The sequence below is a fragment of the Leopardus geoffroyi genome, chromosome D2 (genome assembly GCF_018350155.1).
Source record: "Leopardus geoffroyi isolate Oge1 chromosome D2, O.geoffroyi_Oge1_pat1.0, whole genome shotgun sequence".
In the NCBI taxonomy this organism is placed as follows: domain Eukaryota; kingdom Metazoa; phylum Chordata; class Mammalia; order Carnivora; family Felidae; genus Leopardus; species Leopardus geoffroyi.
Genome location: NC_059334.1, coordinates 12437192 through 12454523, shown reverse-complemented (window position 1 = coordinate 12454523; position 17332 = coordinate 12437192). Strand labels below are relative to the sequence as shown.

Here is a 17332-nt window from a genome sequence, read left to right as displayed (position 1 = left end):
AATGTAAAATAGGACTTTTATTTTTTTTTTATTTTTCTAGTTAGGCCCATTAAATGGCACTTTGTTAATGTGTTGGCACGACATAACTTCTGAGTCCAGATTCACATGGAATTCCGTGCTGAATGTTTACCCAGGTCCTTTCTTAACGTAGGTTCGTTTCCTTTTGAAAGTGCCCTCTACCTTCTGAGTTTGTGTGATAACACAATTGAGGCACGGCATGATTTACCAGCCTAGATCCTTCCAATTTGTCAGTTAGACTCCTCAGTGCTGCCGCCGACATGATGTCTCCTTAAAGGGGTGTTTTAGAGAGAGAATGAAATTACATTGTTTTTCCCTTCGGTTAAGAGATCAAACACCCACCAAAAGCCCTTGGGGTAGTTTCTTGGGAGATAAAAATAGTTCATCATTTTCCAGCTCAGAGCATATAAACCACCTCTGATGAATAATGTGGTGTGTGTGTGTGTGTGTGTGTGTGCATCCCAATGATTTATCAAAGCCATAAACTGACATTTTAAATATATTTCTTTCCACCCACATTGGAAACCACACATAGGAAAAAAGCATGAATTTATACCCTTAACACACACAACTGCAGAAGTACTCGACTCTGCTTTGACCCTAGTTGGTATTTTCAGGCTCCAAATCGAATAGTTTATAGACCCCTGGGATAGAGTTATTTTATTTCAGGATCACAATATTTTGCTATTTGCAAAGTTGCCAGTATAAAAAATGCTTCCCGTTTAATTGTCTGAACTAACTCAAGACCTAGTCACCCCGGGGAACGTTACTATAAATGATCTAAGAGCGAGCAGTGGTCCTGAGCACACTGGAGGGAAACACCCGTGTGGTAATAGTTCTCGAACAGCCAGAGTGTACAAGATAAAACGGCACTCACCCCTGCAGGGAGACACGTTAAGTCAGTCTGTGATCCACTGCCAAAATCCTGGCTGGCGCCATTTTCTAGACCCAACTAATCATGACCTTTGTGGATCCTGGAGTCCTGTTCCAATTCACAATTAACTGTTAATTGGCCATTATTTTAAACCTTGCCAGCCCCAAGCTGGAGTTAGACCCTGCACCGTCGGACATGACCTGTTTCTTACCATTGTTTTAAGTGACATAGACCTACCCCGTCACTGAACATTCTTGAATCCTGAACTCTTCCTTAAAGTGTATGAAAATGTGTGCAAGAGAGACGATAGAGCACAGGGAGAGAAGACTGAAAACACCCCACAGGAAAACCCATTCATCTACTCTTGAGGGTGGAGAAGTGTTATCTGTTCAAAGACTTAACGACCAAACCGACATGCTATCTCGAGAAGAAAAGTAGCAGCTCTGATTCGAAAATGTCATTTGGCAGGCCCTTCTGGCCAAGAACTTACCCTGCAGATGTCTTTAAGGCAATGGTTTTCAACCCTGGCTGCATATTAGAATTCCCAGGGGAGCTTTTATATATCCCATGTCTGCCTGCACCCCACACCAATTAACTAAGGATCTCGGTAGACGATCCCTGGTCAGAGTCAGGATTTTGTAAATCTCCTTGGCTGGGAGGGCGGGGGTTGGGGGGGGGGGGGGTGGTCAGGAGGAGTTCCTTCTTGCGGCCAAAGGTCCAGAACGAGTGCTTTTAAAAAGGCTCTTGGTTATGCTTCCTCACCCCCAGCTACTAATCCTTTGTTGCTCACCTGTGCACAGAATGAGGCTTCAGTGGATGATCTCATTTAATCCCCTCAATAACCTTGGGAAGTAGATCCCACTGTCCCTGGTCAGAGAGTGAGGCTGTGGCCTTAGCAAGCTCATTACCAGTCCAAGTTGCACACCTGCACCGTGCGAATGGGCATTGACTGTCAGCTGGGGTGTCCCTAAAGCTCTTGTTGATTGGTCGTACACAGTGTGTACTCTTTCTCCATAGCAACCAGGCGTCTTTCTTCTGCCTTGTATACGCTCAGCACTAAACAACAAAAAAAAAAGCTTCAGTTCATCTGAAATTTTCTAGATAGCTCTTCTTAGGCTGCCCAGAGCTTTCTAATTTCTTTCTCTAAGACACACTCTTCACTCATTTGATTTACTCAACAAATATTACTGAATGCCTCCTGTGTGCCTGGAGCGAAGTGGTGACATCAGACACCAAAGTCTCTTTCCTCTTGGAGTTTAATACTAGCTGGGAGTGACAGGCAATAAACACAAGTAGTTAAGTCATTACATATGGTGGTAGGTGTACCGTGAGGAAAATAACGAGGGGAACAGAATTTTGCCTGGCAGGGGAGGGTGCTGCTTTAGCTAAGAAGATGCACAGAGACCTGAACAATGCAGAGGAGCCAGCCGTGTGAAGATCTGAGGAAGGAGGACTCCGGGGAGAAGAGCTAGCTGGTGCAAAGGTCCTGGGGCAGGGCTGAGCTTCATGTTCTAGGGACAAGTGCGGGCAGGGAGAAGCCATAGAGAAGGGAGTGAGCTGGGAGATAGCAGCAGAGGCCACACTTAAAAAAACGTTAAATCTAACACCTTTCAATAACATTTACATAACACTTGACAGAAATGCCGTTACATCATTTATCTCACTCATGAGATACAGAAATGATCATTTTAATTTTATAGACGAGGAACCTGAAGTCCGTAGATGTTAAACGCGTGGAGAGGTCAAGCTCGAGGAGGTTGGAGGGCTGAGATTTGAAGATGCTGCTCCGTGCAGGGCTGGTCGTATGTTAGCCATTCCATGAATGACCATTGTCCCAATGAAAAGACACTGCGGGGAGCCTGAGTGGCTCAGCTGGTCACAGTGTCCAATTCTTGATCTCGGCTCAGGTCATAATCTCATGGTTCATGAGTTCGAGCCCTGTGTCGGGCTCCTGACTGATGGCGTGGAGCCTGCTTGGGATTCTGTCTCTCCCTCTCTCTCTGCCCCTCCCCTGCTTGTTCTCTCTCAAAATAAATAAACTTTAAGAAAAAAAAAAGAAAGAAGAAAAGACATTGAGAAATCTGGCGTTTCTTCCGCTGACAAAGTCTCCCCGAGTTTAAGCCAGTACTCAGAGTAGACTCACAGAGAGCAAGTCTTTCCAGGGTTTTGGTCTCTAAAATAAGAAGTCATCATAAATTAATGGTGCGTTCCATTCTTGCTTTGCATCAGCAGAAAATACACAAGTCAGGTGTCCAAATGTGGCAAGTGAGGACCCTCATTAGTAGAGAATCTGAGTGAATTTTTATACATAAGTAACTTCTTTTTTGAAATAGCCCTCTCCTCTCTGCCCCCAAATCTAGAATCCCCTTGTATCTTAAGACCAATTCTGTACTGTTTTCCACCGATATCTGTTTCTTGCTCAAGAAACACAAGCAACATTCCTTTTCCTTTATTATTAGTTCTTCAGGCCATAAGATGCATCAGATAATAAGAACAAATCTGCCTTGTCTCCTGGGGAGAAAATATAGTTCTCATTCATTCATTCACCTGGCAGACAATTTCTGAACTTCACCTACACGGCAACCCTGTGCTTGTTTTTTGAGAGGCATCAAACAGTATTCCCATTTTTCCCCATTTCTGATGAAAGCTTCTTCGGTGCTATGACTCTCTCCCCCCACCATTGTTTCTCCCCCAAGGCATCACCCAGTCTAGCGTTTTATGTGCACTATTACTTGATAGGTGTTTAAAGCAGGGCAGGACAAAATGTGTTCGATACAAAACAAAACATGTTCCTCCACTTCGGTCTGCCAGAGAGCTAATTATAGTTTATGATTCCAAACGGCAGCTTCACATTCACTACCGTTGCCAGTTGGGGTAGATTTCAGTTCACGGAGTGGTTTGCGATTTGGGTCATGAGAGATACAAAAGGAAAACATCGGTAGGGTTTTGGCACATCATGTGTTGTAAAACAGACTGATAAATGGTCAGCGTAATTGTTCAAAGAATAAAAGCTTCTCTTACACTAGAAGGCTTCAAGGAGCTTCCCAGGAACCTTACTGATGTCTTTCTTCTCTTTTATATTATTTATTATTATATTATTTTTATTCTTCTTCACTTGACCTTAGCCAGAAGGCTGAGAAGTGATTATCATTCTCCTCCTCCTAATGGAGAAAACTTGCCAACCCTGAATCTGACACAGGAGATGCTGGGGAGCACCTTCAAACATCGATACATTTAATTCTGGACTTTGAGATACAGATCCTCCTTTATTTTTCTGTGAGATTTAAAAATATTTTTAAAGTTGGAGCACCTGGGTGACTCAGTCGTTGAGCATCCGACTCTTGATTTCAGCTCTGGTCATCTCAAGGTTCGTGAGATCGAGCCCCACATCAGGCTCCATGCTGAGCCTGAGGCCTGCTTCGGATTTCTTTCTCTCTCTCTCTCTCTCTCTGTGCTCCTCCCCTGCTTGCTCTCACTCTGTCTCAAAATAAATAAACATTTAACAACTATATTTTTTAAAGTATCCAAAGAAACACAATCATATAAAAAATTAGGAAATATCCATTGTTAACGTGTGTGTTATACATACTTCCAGACTTTTTCTGTGCCCGAATATGTATATAATATATGCTTTACGTGGATATGAACGACTATACCATTTGTTTTTTACAAAAATGGAATTAGGCATACTCTTTTTTTTTTTTTAATGTTTATTTATTTTTGAGAGAGAGAGACAGGCAAAGCACGAGCGGTAGAGGGGCAGAGAGAGAGAGGGAGACAGAGAATCCAAAGCAGGCTCCAGGCTCCAAGCTGTCAACATGGAGCCCAATGCGGGGCTCGAATTCACGGACCCTGAGATCATGACCTGAGCTGAAGTCAGATGCTTAACTGACTGAGCCACCCAGGTGCCCCTAGGCATACTCTTTAGTAACCTGCTTTCCTTGCCATTTGACAGAATATTGTGCATTTGACTGTACCTTTATTTTTTTTTTAAGTTTTATTTTGTTTTTTTTTTTAATGTATATTTATTTTGAGAGGGAGAGAGAGAGAGAGAGAGAACGCGCGTGATTGGGGGAGGGGCAGAGAGAGAGAGAGGGAAACAGAATCCGAAGCAGGCTCCAGGCTCTGAGCACAGAGCCCCACGCAGGGATCAAACTCACCATGAGATCATGACCTGAGCCAAAGTCAGACACCCAACCAACTGAGCCACCCAGGCGCCCCATGACCCTATCTTTAAACAAGAGCAAAGAAAATTGCAAAATTTCCCTTATACCTCTTTTAGTGAGAAATCAGCTTTACCATTACCAAGTTCATTTTTTAAATAAACTTCTGTCCCATCGTGCTAAAGCTTTACTTCTTAATACGTCATTATTAATGTGGCTGAAGAATAGTTCCATACATGGAAATGGAATGCAACATTTTTAAACTCTAAGATGTGGAACACGTTGCAGAAAGATCTGGATCTGGTCTTGGGCCGTTTAAGGTGTAATGAATGAGGAGCCAGAAAAGCATACAGAACATCTCACTGCAAGGCTGAGTCAGGAGATACAGACAAAGTGATGGGATTCTGTGAGGCAGTGTTCTGGGCGTGGGCTGGGGAGATTTCATGCAATGGGTGAATCACGTGGGGTCTGTAAGGTGGCTGAGGTTGAGCAGAGAGAGAGAAGTTAAACAGAGGGAGAGAAGAGAGAAAATTGATCAGAGAGAAAACACCACGAAAGACATGAAGGTAGCAAAATATGAGCTATGATTTTTCCACCTGTGAAATTGACAAACATGGTTACCCATCCGACTTCAGCTCAGGTCATGATCTCACGGTTCGTGGGTTCGAGCCCCACATCGGGCTCTGTGCTGACACCTCAGAGCCTGGAGTCTGTTTCAGATTCTATGTCTCCCTCTCTCTCTGCCCCTCCCCCACCTGTACTCTGTGTCTCTCTCTGAAAAATAAACATTAAAAAAAAAAAGAAATTGACAAACTTTTTTTTTTAGTGCTGACAAAGGTCAAGTGAGATGAACCCCATCGCTGTTCCCTGATTGGAGTATATAAATTGGTAACCACCGTTATTTCTGGAAAGCAGTTTTGGGCTCATGCATTGTCAGCTGTGGAATGCTCATACTTTTGAGCCTAATAATCCCATTACTGGGAAGGTGAATAAAGATGTGGCCAAAAGTATATATGCAAAGGTCTGCATCAAATTGTTCCTCATTGTCATGAGAATTTGTGAAAACCCTAAATGGTGAGTAGTTTATACAAAATCTATAATGGTATACAATTTCCAAATTTTCTACACCGAATTGATATTAGCCTTTCTTTTAATTAATCTGAGGTAGGTTTTATAGGACGGATGAAGTTCAGGGAACAGAGCAGTCCAGCTTGTCTAGAGCACAGGTTATATTTAAGGAAGTCACGGGAAATAAGGGGCACCTGGGTGGCTTAGTTGGTTAAGCGTCCCACTTCGGCTCAGGTCATGATCTCACAATTCGTGAGTTTGAGCCCCACGTCGGACTCTGTTTTGACAGCTCGGAGCCTGGAGCCTGCTTCAGATTCTGTCTCCCTCTCTCTTGCCCCTCCCCTGCTTGCGCGCTCTCTCTTTCTCTCTCTCTCTCTCTCAAAAATAAACATTAAACAAAAATTTTTTAAAAAGGAAATAAGACAGGAATTGTAGCATGGAGAGTTTCCAGTAGAGGCTGGGACGTGGTAACTGGTTGGATACAATGAAAAAGTCTGCAAGGGCACCAGGAAACTGCCAGTGTAAATAGGGGAGGCAGAGTCCTTTTGGTGCATGGGGTTGGGGGGACGTTACTGTATCATCTGCCCTGAGTTGGAGATTCATCTAGACACCAAGAGGGGCTTTCCAGTGGTCAGTTCTGGGTGCAAAAGAGCAGTTATGCACTCATGCATTCACTCACTCAGCAAACAGTGCTTAAGCGTTTGCTGTACGCTAAGGGCTGTGCTGGGTCCGGCAGATGCAAAAAGGAGGGGCCTTCCATTATAGCGGGAGCGCCTGGTGGGGGGTGTTGGGAGTGGGGGAGGGGACCGAAGGGAGGGAGTGTGGACGAGGAGAGCTTAGTGCTAAGAACAGTACCAGAGCACCTTCTTGTCACTCTCTAGGACTCAGCAGTGAGACAGGCAGAGATCTCAGCATGTCAGACGCCAGGGGAAAGGATGCAGCGGGGACATGGGGGTGTTGGGCCTGCGCTGTCAGAAGGAACCTTCCGGGAGGATGCAGCCTGCCGTGCCATATACAGTGTCCAAAGGGACAAAGGAGCATTGGGATCAGTTCCAGAAGCAGCCGTATCTAAGGAGGGGCTAGGGTGAAGGGGGGCAGCCATATCTAAGGGGGGGCCGGGGTGAAGGGGGGCATTAGAAACAGCAGGAGGGGTCCAGGTGACCTTCAAAGTCAAGTGGGGACCTGCATGTTCATGTGATACGCTGTGCTGGTTATCACAGAAACAAAACACCGCTGGAGAAAGTTTGGAAAACAGAAGTGTAATCCTACCGAATTAAGATAATGACTGTTACTATTTTTGTACATTTCCTTCCAGAGTAATAGTAACATAGAGTTTTCACATAGTTCTAACATAGAGTACACACACATCTTACATCTTGCATTTTTCACTTAACATTATAGCACAAGCATTCTCTGGGTTGCTACACAGTGTTCATAGTTACTTAACTAATATTCTGCCAAGTTGTACAACAATTTGTTTCACGAGCCCCTTCTCTTTAACATTTGTTTAAACAGTGGATAATAAGGATAAGACTGTAATTAAAAATTGTCATACATAGTCTAGAGTATCTCTTATTCCCAGAAGTTATGTTAACAGGTCAAAGAGCATGAGCGTAATCTTCATGGTCCTTGTTGTCATTTGTATTTGCCAACAGATCGTTCCCAACGATCACCAAAGTGACGCCCTTTTTTCCAAATTCCTTACTTTCCTAAATCAGGAAGTCCAGGGCTCAGTGTAGTAAAGGTCATCATAACCTCCCAGAATTTTCCAAGCTAGAGATCTGTAGCATAGCGTAGCTATTAAAATCCGTGGGGCGCCTGAGGAGCTTAGTTGGTTAAGTGTCAACTTCAGCTCAGGTCATGATCTCAGGGTCTGTGAGTTCAAGCTCCACATTGGGCTCTGTGCCGGGAGCCTGCTTCAGATTCTGTGTCTCCCTCTCTCTCTCTCTGCCCCTCCCCTGCTCGCTCGCTCTCTCTCTTCTCTCAAAAAAAAATAAGCATTAAAAAAAAAAAAAGCGAAAATCCCTAGGCAGAAGGAGCCAGGAGACCTAGTGCTGATATAGAATTTAAGTCACTTAGGTTACCATGTTGTGCAAACCCACTTGCAACTTTATTGTAAAGGACTTCTCTACCCCTTCCTCCCCCTCCTAACATGCTTCCTAGTATTAAAGTGAGCTAAAGATGACTGATGGAAGAATGTTGCCCTTCCTCTGGGCTGGGGCTGTGCCCTTCTTGGTGAGGCTCAGCTCAAAAGCCTCCTGTTCATCCAGCCCCCTGTACACACCTCAGGCTGTTGGCTCCGCTTCAAAGGCAGCCCCGTGGGTGAAGAAAACACAGATAAAGGCAAAGCGATGATAAGGTGGCCGTAAATCTGAAAAGTACGTTTTCTGGCATTATCAATTATCACTCCGTTTCAAATATGCATATGGGGTGGATATTCCAGTTTTCAGTGTGGTGTGTGTGTGTGTGTGTGTGTGTGTGTGTGTGTGTGTGTGTGTTTAAAGGCCTTTTAAAACATTGCACAATCCTTTATACCCTAATGTGCTGTGTGTTCGGCATTAAAGAGCTGTCAGGGCTGACTTGTAGCTTGGAAAGGGTAAGGGTTGAGGTACAGGCAAGTATGGGCTGGTTTACTCACGGGACAGAGTCTGACTCCCGCTGGTGACCTGCCTACAGAGAGAGCCTTGCTCCTCGGATCCCAGATTTTGGTCCACACTGTCACAGATGCACAATGTAAGACACAGGGAGTCTCCAAAAGAAAGGGAAATTGACTGTATAAAATCTTACTAGTGCATCCGGCAAAGCAACCCACCCTTGGTTGTCAAGAACACCACATTTGTTGGGGTGCCTGGGTGGCTCAGTCAGTTAAGCGTCTGACTTCGGCTCAGGTAATGATCTCGGGGTTTGTGGGTTTGAGCCCTGTGTCGGGCTCTGCACTGACAGCTCAGAGCCTGGATCCTGCTTTAGATTTTGTGTCTCCCTCCCTCTCTCTGCCCCTCCCCTGCTTATACTCTGTCTCTCTCTCTCTCTCAGAAATAAACATTAAAAAAAAAATTTTTTTTAAACACATTTGTTGTGGGGGTCTACAGAAATGAGTATTCTGAAACATTCCTCTGTAGGATACAGTGTGTGGTATCTACACCAGTGCTGTTGGCACTCGAGCAGGAGAATAAAGGACCGAGGAGATGGACGCGTGCGCTCGCTGCCTTCCTGACGTGGGGACTGTGTTGTTTGTTTCTGCAGATATAAGCAGAGGCGAGTCCTGCAAGGAGGACTGCACCTGTCCCGCCTGCTCGCTCCGGGCCCCCACCATAAGTGACTTACTCAATGATCAGGACTTACTAGACGTCATCAGGATAAAGCTGGATCCGTATCACCCGACAGTAAAAAACTGGAGGAATTTTGCAAGCAAGTGGGGCATGCCCTATGACGAACTGTGTTTCCTGGAGCAGAGGCCTCAGAGCCCCACCTTGGAGTTCTTGCTCCGGAACAGTCAGAGGCCGGTGGGCCAGCTGATGGAGCTCTGCAGGCTCTACCACAGGGCCGACGTGGAGAAGGTCCTGCACAGGTGGGTGGATGAGGAGTGGCCCAAGAGGGGGCGTGGAGACCACCCCAGGAACTTCTAGACCTCTCTGCTTCCCGCTGGCCTCTTTGGACATCGAAACAGCCACAGGTTAAGGAGGAATGTGGATCTGTTCTTTCTTAAGGGTTTAGGATGAGGACACATGACAGTGGACATTGGTTTTCCCCAAAGCTGGTGGTTTTTTTTTTGGAGGGGTAGGTTGTGTTTTGGTGGTGGATTTTTGTTTGTTTAGTTTTGCACATCTGTTTTAATTTAACATTTGAATCTGGAATTGGGAAAAATACTTTGTAGACTCACATCGGGACCAGGGCCAAAGACTACAATCAGAATGGACTCATGCCATGATGAAAATAAAATTATCCTCTCCCTTAAATACTGTGGAAGATTGAAATAAGAACTAAGATCGTTGATGGCCCCAGTTGATCATCATCCATAGGATCCTTCATGCTGGACGGGACGCCCACAGCTTAGAGGAAAGCGTAAGGGACATTAAAACCTTGGTTTGCGAGTATAATTCGTGCCGGAAACATGCTTGTAATCCAAAGCACTTGTCTGTCAAAGCGAATTTCAAGAACCATTGGCTCAGTTGTGACCATGTGACATTCAGTGTCACGTACGACTCGTATGGCAAGACATCGCTCGTTTCTCAAGTTAAAATTTATTAGAAGCATTTGCTCGTCTCGCAGGACACTAGCAGAGCGAGTTACTCACAATCCAAGGTTTTACTGTACTTAGGTGAAGTAGCAGGATATTGGTATTATGGGGCCATGCCTTCAGACCACGTGTGCCATCTTTTTTATTCAAATACTTTTGTCATCCGTGCACTGTCAAAAATGTCATCTGCTCAAGTATTTTTGCAAGAAATAAAAAATAGTGGTTTGGGGAGGAAAGAGTCAGGAATCAGGACGGAGAATAAGGACCTTAGGAAAGTGTTTCACAAAGAGAGTACACAGAATGCCCTTTGTTACCCAAGACTTTTTAAAAATTAACTTAATATGTACTTTTCCATCTTTTGTGTAAGGCTGAGTGTTTTCACCCATGAGATCAAGCTTCGTTAAGAAACAAATAAAACTCACCAGGCCCAACTTTGGAATGTAACCACTTCTAGTACCTACTGTCCCAGCTGGATACAGGGTCACGAACAAACACTACACAGAGGTTTAGCCAAGAATGGGGAATCTTTCATGCTGACGCTGGGGCAGGAGATCGGCATTAAAATCCAACTTTTAAAAGATTTCAAACCGAATGAAAAATTGGTTCCAAAGAATATCTGATGTTCTTAGATGGTTTTAGGGGGAGGTAAAGTGTGGTTGATAGAAGGGTTTGCTGCTGGAAAGATGGGAGGAAAAAGCCCTTTCCCTCCTGCCATCTCCCCCCTTCCCCCTCCCCCCTCTAGGTCTCCACTGTCTCCAAATGGAGACAGAAAAGAGCAGGTGGTCCTCCACCCCCAACGCCAGCCATCGTTCCCACAGCGGGAGGATGAGAAGGTTCCCTTATTCCCAGAGACTCCCTCCACCCCCAGTGACACAAGAGAGAGGTACAGCACCAGAAGAAAGGGCAACCTGGTGGAGGAGAGGATTGGAATAACAACACCCCCACCAAGGCGCCCTCCCTTCCCTGCTGCGCCATCTCCCCTGGTCTTCCCCGTCACCCCCCCCCTCCCCCCCCCAGTTCCCAGCTCAGTGGATACTCTGCTCTATTGAAACCCATGGCACATCACATACCACCCTCGGTGGCTTGGAGCAGTAGCTGGGGGACGTGGCCTTCTAAATTTCCATTCAGTAGGGTCACAGCTGCAAATTTCACAAAAAAATTTAAGTTTGGGCCGCCTGGGTGGCTCAGTCGGTTGAGCATCTGTTGGCTCAGGTCAGGATCTCATGATTCATGAGTTCGAGCCCCACATCGGGCTCACTGCTGTCAGCACGGAGCCTGCTTTGGATCCTCTGTCCACCCCCCCTTTGCCCCTCCCCCCGGTTCTCTCTCTTTCTCTCACTCTCTCAAAAATAAACAAACATTTAAAAAAATTTAAGCTGCTAATATCCCAGATGTTAAATCTGGAGAATGGTGAAAATTTTTCCCATGAAAACACTTGTTACACGTGGTGATTAGGTTCTTTAGAACTGTCAGTTTTGTATTTCACAAATTTCTGAATTAAAAGTTTTTCGTAAGCTGGCTTGGGAATGGTCCCTGTTGGCACTACTTTTGGACATGATTCCGATTTCAAACTCAAAATTTCTTTTTTTTTTAATATAATTTATTGACAAATTGGTTTCCATACAACACCCAGTGCTCATCCCAACAGTGCCCTCCTCCATGCCCGTCACCCACTTTCCCCTCTCCCCCACCCCCCATCAACCCTCAGTTTGTTCTCAGTATCCAAGAGTCTCTTATGGTTTGCCTCCCTCCCTCTCTGTAATTTTTCCCCCTCCCCCTCCCCCTCCCCCATGGTCTTCTGTTAAGTTTCTCAAGATCCACCTATGCCAAACTCAAAATTTCAATCTCAAAACAGACTTTGAACTCATCATTGTATCTTGAACACGGCTGTTGTTTGTAAATGTCAGCTGAGTTTACCTGTGAACTGGATCAGAAACCTTAACGGGCACCTGGGTGGCTCAGTTGGTTAAGTGTCCAACCTTGGCTCAGGTCATGATGTCATGGCTAGTGAGTTGGAGCCCCGTGTCAGGCTCTGGGCTGACAGCGCAGAGCTGCGAGCCTGCTTCCGATTCTGTGTCTCCCTCTCTTTGCCCCTCTCCCGCTTGTGCTCGCTATCTCTCTTTCACTCTCTGTCAAAAATGAGATTGTAAATAAACACTTAAAAATAGGGAAAACATTAATTTGACAAACATTTATTTAAAAAATGTTAAGACGGAATTTAGGTGATTCAGGTGTGGTCAGGGCTGAGTGTGTTCCTTTACGGTCAAAGTCAGGACTTCCAGGAAAACAGTGTGAGCACAGGGTGTCACCCCCTTATCTCTCCTTTTGGCATCATTATGTCCAAAGTCCTGATTGCTAGTAATTTCCACCACTGGCTAAGAAGGCTTAAAATTCCTGTTTGTAACTGCATGGGGGCAGTGCTAGGGTGGACGGGATTTTTGCGTGCAGGGGAGTTGATGGACACGTGCTGTTTGAATTTGAATCTGCCCATGATTTGCCCATCCTCAACATCTGTGTCAGGTGGCATTTGAGTTCACGAAAAGTTTTAATTATTAGAAGTATGATATTAGCAGAGAGAAATTTAACGAAAAGATTTTTTTTTAAGTCAAGTTCATTCGGCCCCTAGACTTTGATTAAAGGTAGGACAGCTTTTCTCTCTCTTCCATACAGACATATCAAAGAGAAATTCTCAACTGAAATAGAACCAGAACTCCACTGCCTAATAAGCCAAAATAATTTTCAAGTTAATTTTCAGCAAATAAATAGCATAAATATGCCGAGACTCCACAAAAGAGAGAGTGGAAAAGAAGGAAAGCGCTTTCTGATTAATTGATCAAATAACTTAACACGCAAGTTCATTACACCTAAGAGTTTTTCTCATTATGCTGTTCCTAAGGATCTAGGTTAAGTTGACGGCGTTAGAAACGAAACTGCTTATAACGAGGTCCTTTTGCTACTGGGAAGATGAAATCACTTCAGCTAAGTTCCAGGAGATGGTCTTCCGATAGCGTTATGGAGCGAGGCTTTATGTTACGAACCAATTTTATTTGCTTGCGTAGAAAATCACTGCATGAGAGAGAGGGAGGCAAAGTCACGATAAACACCACACACGCCCGAGACACATAGACCCAGAGGAAGGCTCGTGGAAAAGGAGGCTCACATAGGCACGCTTTCCTTAAAATTTTTAAGATTGAAAATGGTTAGGGCTTCAATTGTTTGCCAGGATTGCCCACCGATATTTCAGGATACCCCGTATGGACAAGTCGCCCATTGTGGTGACGCTGAATAACATTTACTCAGTAACATGGGAAATTTGCAGTAACAGACGTCAGTTTTTCCTGGAGAGTAATTTTTGTGTGGGACTGCCCTCTGCTGGAGCATAGAATCTGCACACACATCCTTTCTGGTTTGGCTGCCGTCCTCAGAACAGCCTAGAACCAACCTTGTATTCGTTATTGGTGTTATGTTAGAACCCTTATACGTAGCCCCCGATAAAAGATAGGAAGAGTGCAGTTACTTTACGAATTGACATAAGCAGAATGAGGCCAGCATATTTGAGATGAGGGTCCAGTGGCCCGAAGATGTCCATCGTCACATAGCCCTGTCATTCAGGTCCCGTATGTGACCAGTCTGTTCTAATAACAGTTCCACGGTCTGGGAATTGTCAGTAAGACCTTTCCTCCATGTAGATTTACAGTCAGCTATTTGTGGGTCCTTTATAATTTATAGTATAAAAAATAGATCCTTTTAAATACAATATTAATAACTAAGGTCTAGCAGATTTTCTTTTCCTTTCTTTCTTAAATCAATAAATGTTTCATTGAGTCTTGACCCAAGACCATCCTCCTCATAATATTTTCTGCTTCTGCCCTTCCTGTTCTGAAATCTTCCTCTCAGAGTGCCTGGGTGGCTCAGTCAGTTAAGCATCAGATTTTGGCTCAGGTCATGATCTCACAGTTTGTGAGTTCGGGCCCCGCGTCGGGCTCTGTGCTGACAGCTCGGAGCCTGGCGCCTGCTTTGGATTCTGTGTCTCCCCCTCTCTCTGCCCCTCCCCTGCTCATGCTCTATCTTTCTCTCCCTCAAAAATAAATAAACATTAAAAATATATATTAAAAAATAAATACAATACAATCTTCCTCTCCTTTGGGGCCGTGTCTCTGCTCTGTGTTGCTCATTTTAGAGCTAGTCCCTCATTTCTCAAGTCGGATTTCCTCGCTGTGCCCATGGCCTTCTCCCTCCCAGCCGTGAGCTAATGTCTGCTTCCTTTCTCCCTTGCACATGCAGATGCAGTTTGTTGAATCATCTTCCGAACGTAATGACACTCTGGGCCTACTAGTGTTAAAAATCGTTCCCTCCGAAACATTGTAACCGAAACGTATATGACTACATCCGCCCCAAGAAGTGAGGAGAAACGTTCACCCAGTTTGTTGCATGATTTCCTGCTTGCGAATTCACACTCCACTTCTGAGCCCTGTACACTTGGGTATAAATGGATGAGAGCAAGTCTTGCTTCTTCGGGGTCTAGAGACGCCTGTGTTGGGGTCCCTGGGTGGCTCAGTTGGTTGATCTTCCGACTCTTGATTTCGGCTCAGATCATGATCTCACAATTCGTGGGGTCGAGCCCCGAGTCGGGCCCTGTGCTGGCGGGGTGGAGCCTGCTTGCGACTCTCCCTCCCTCTCTCTGCTCCTCCCCACTCACGCTGTCTCAGACTCTCTCAAAATAAATAAATAAAAACTTAAAAAAAAAGAAAACATTTATAGAGAAGCCTGTAGCCGTGGTGCCACACCATGCGCGGCCCCGGCTGGAGCCTTGGACGGGTGGGTGCCGCAGCTGGGGAACTCACCACCTGGACGCCCACAGCAGAGGGCAGCCTGTCGTCTGTCCTCCTGGGGCTGTGCTTAGCTGAGTATGCCTGTAGAAACGAACGCCACCCTTCAACTGAAGTGATCAAAGCAGTCAACGGTGCAACTCGAGATGAAATGGTTATTAACCCCTTTGGGAATGTAAAAAAGGGTAGCTTCTCACGGCTCCCCAAGCTGAGCCGTGCCCTTCTGTGTCCCGTGACAGCTGGCCATTCCTTTGAGGCATGCCTTCAGAGGCTTCTGGGAGGACACGTCGTCAGCTGATAAAGGCAATGCTTTTAAACTACTGAATTTTTGTGATACTCTATTTATATACCTTAATGGCATGCTTTTTAGGCCGCCCTCATTTTGATCCCTTGTATGATTTCGTATTTGTCTTATAAATAACTAAAGATTATTTTGACTATAATGGTACTACAAAATTAGAGATCGATGTCAACCACTATCCCTACTTGGTGCTTTTATGGAGATTCCAACACAATCAGTGATTGATGTGATCTGTTGGTCAGTCATCAGTCAGAAAACTTGTGAGTTTCTAAAATGTGTCCTGGGGTGCCTAGGTGGCTCCATCAGTCAAGCGTTGGATTCTTGGTCTTGGCTCAGGTCGTGATCTCACGGTTTGTGAGTTTGAGCCCCGTGTTGGGCTCTGTACTGACAGCGTGGAGCCTGCTTGGGATCTTCTGTCTCCCTCTTTCTACCCCTCCTGTGATCACTCTCTCTTTCAAAAATAAATAAAACATTTAAAAAATAAAGGGGCCCCTGGGTGGCTCGGTTGGTTAAGTAGCTGACTTCTGCTTAGGTCACGATCTTGAGGTTCATGAGTTTGAGCCCCGCATCGGACTCTCTGCTGTGAGAGCAGAGCCCGCTTCAGATCCTCTGTCTCCCTCTCTCTTTGCCTCCCTCTCTCTCTCTCTCTCTCTCAAAAGTAAAATAAACATTAAAAATAGAATAGGATAAAATCAATAAAATGTATCCTGGTCACTGGGGATGCAAAGATAAGCAACAACTTCCTACCCTCGAGGAGCCTATAGACAAGGGAGAATTTCTGTACATGATGAGAGAGATTCCTGGAGAGAGCGGGGCACGTGTGGTCAGCAATGGCAGAACAAAACTGAGAATCACTGAGGTAGGAAGAAAGGTAAGCAACCCACCAAGTGCTTCGGATACTGTGATGTCTGTAGGTGAAGGATGATTTCGTGGTTACGTTCTCCCTCTCCTAACTTCCTATCTCTGGCCGGGGCTTGTCCTCTGAGCTGCCAGACATCATGAACTAATCGACTTGACATTTCCACCTGGATGCTCTGGGGACCTCAGCTCAGCCTGTCCTAAAAGGGACCTGTTTCTCCCCAGAGTTCCCCTGTGTCACCACCCACCCTGTAGCCAATGTCATCATAAAGACCTTCCTTTCCTCTCCCGCCAATTCCGCCCCCCAAATGTCACTTAAATCTCCTCCCCTGACTCTTTCTTGACTGTTATCATACCCAAACATCCACCCTTCCTCACCCTGAAAGGGCCTCCCAGCCAGTCTCCATATAGCAGATGGAGCCTGTCATCACCACGTCAAACACCTCTTCAATGGGTTCTCATTTGCAAGAGGAAGTCCTGTGTGACTGGCCCTGCTCCCACTGGGTGCCATCTTGCTTTGTTCTCCCCATCTCCTGATGCTTCAGCCGCGCTGGATTCTAGGTCCCCGAGGCCGTCGTTCTTTCTCCTGCCCAAGTCCTCACCCCTTGCCGCTTGCTCTGCCCTGTCCACTCGCAGCTGCACTCACGCCTGGACACACCACCCTTCCCAGCTGATCGTACACCACACCAGGCCTCGCCCGCAACACCATTAGCTCAGGGAAACTGCACCTGACTCCCAGACTTGGCTGTCTTCCTGTCATTTACCTCATTTACCTCCACAGCACAAACCACGAACGTAACCCCTTGATTGCAGGGTCGTCCTGTGAGGCAGCAGACCCCCCAGGACAGGAGCCTTGCTTGTGCATTCACCTCTGGGTCATCAGTACTCACCGGGCTAGGAGAGGTTCTAAATATGCTGAAGGAGTGAAATGAAGCTAGTGGATAAATAAATGAAAGACACTAAGTAAAGCGAAGCCTGTCTTTA

General features: G+C 45.6%; 1 protein-coding gene across 7 annotated transcripts in view; it reads left to right on the top strand.

Moving 5' to 3' along the window:
- The window catches only part of EDARADD (EDAR associated death domain), a 96489-nt gene extending 84609 nt beyond the window's left edge, over positions 1-11880 (top strand). For 6 of the 7 annotated variants that reach the window (XM_045437266.1, XM_045437264.1, XM_045437261.1 and 3 more), the window contains one exon: positions 9367-10079. In XM_045437266.1, the coding sequence (XP_045293222.1) occupies positions 9367-9749 (383 nt within the window). In that variant the 3' untranslated portion in view covers positions 9750-10079. Of the gene's footprint in view, positions 1-9366 lie in introns of all 7 variants that reach the window. The other variant, XM_045437263.1, reaches the window with a different exon arrangement.
- Positions 11881-17332: the final 5452 nt, after the last annotated feature.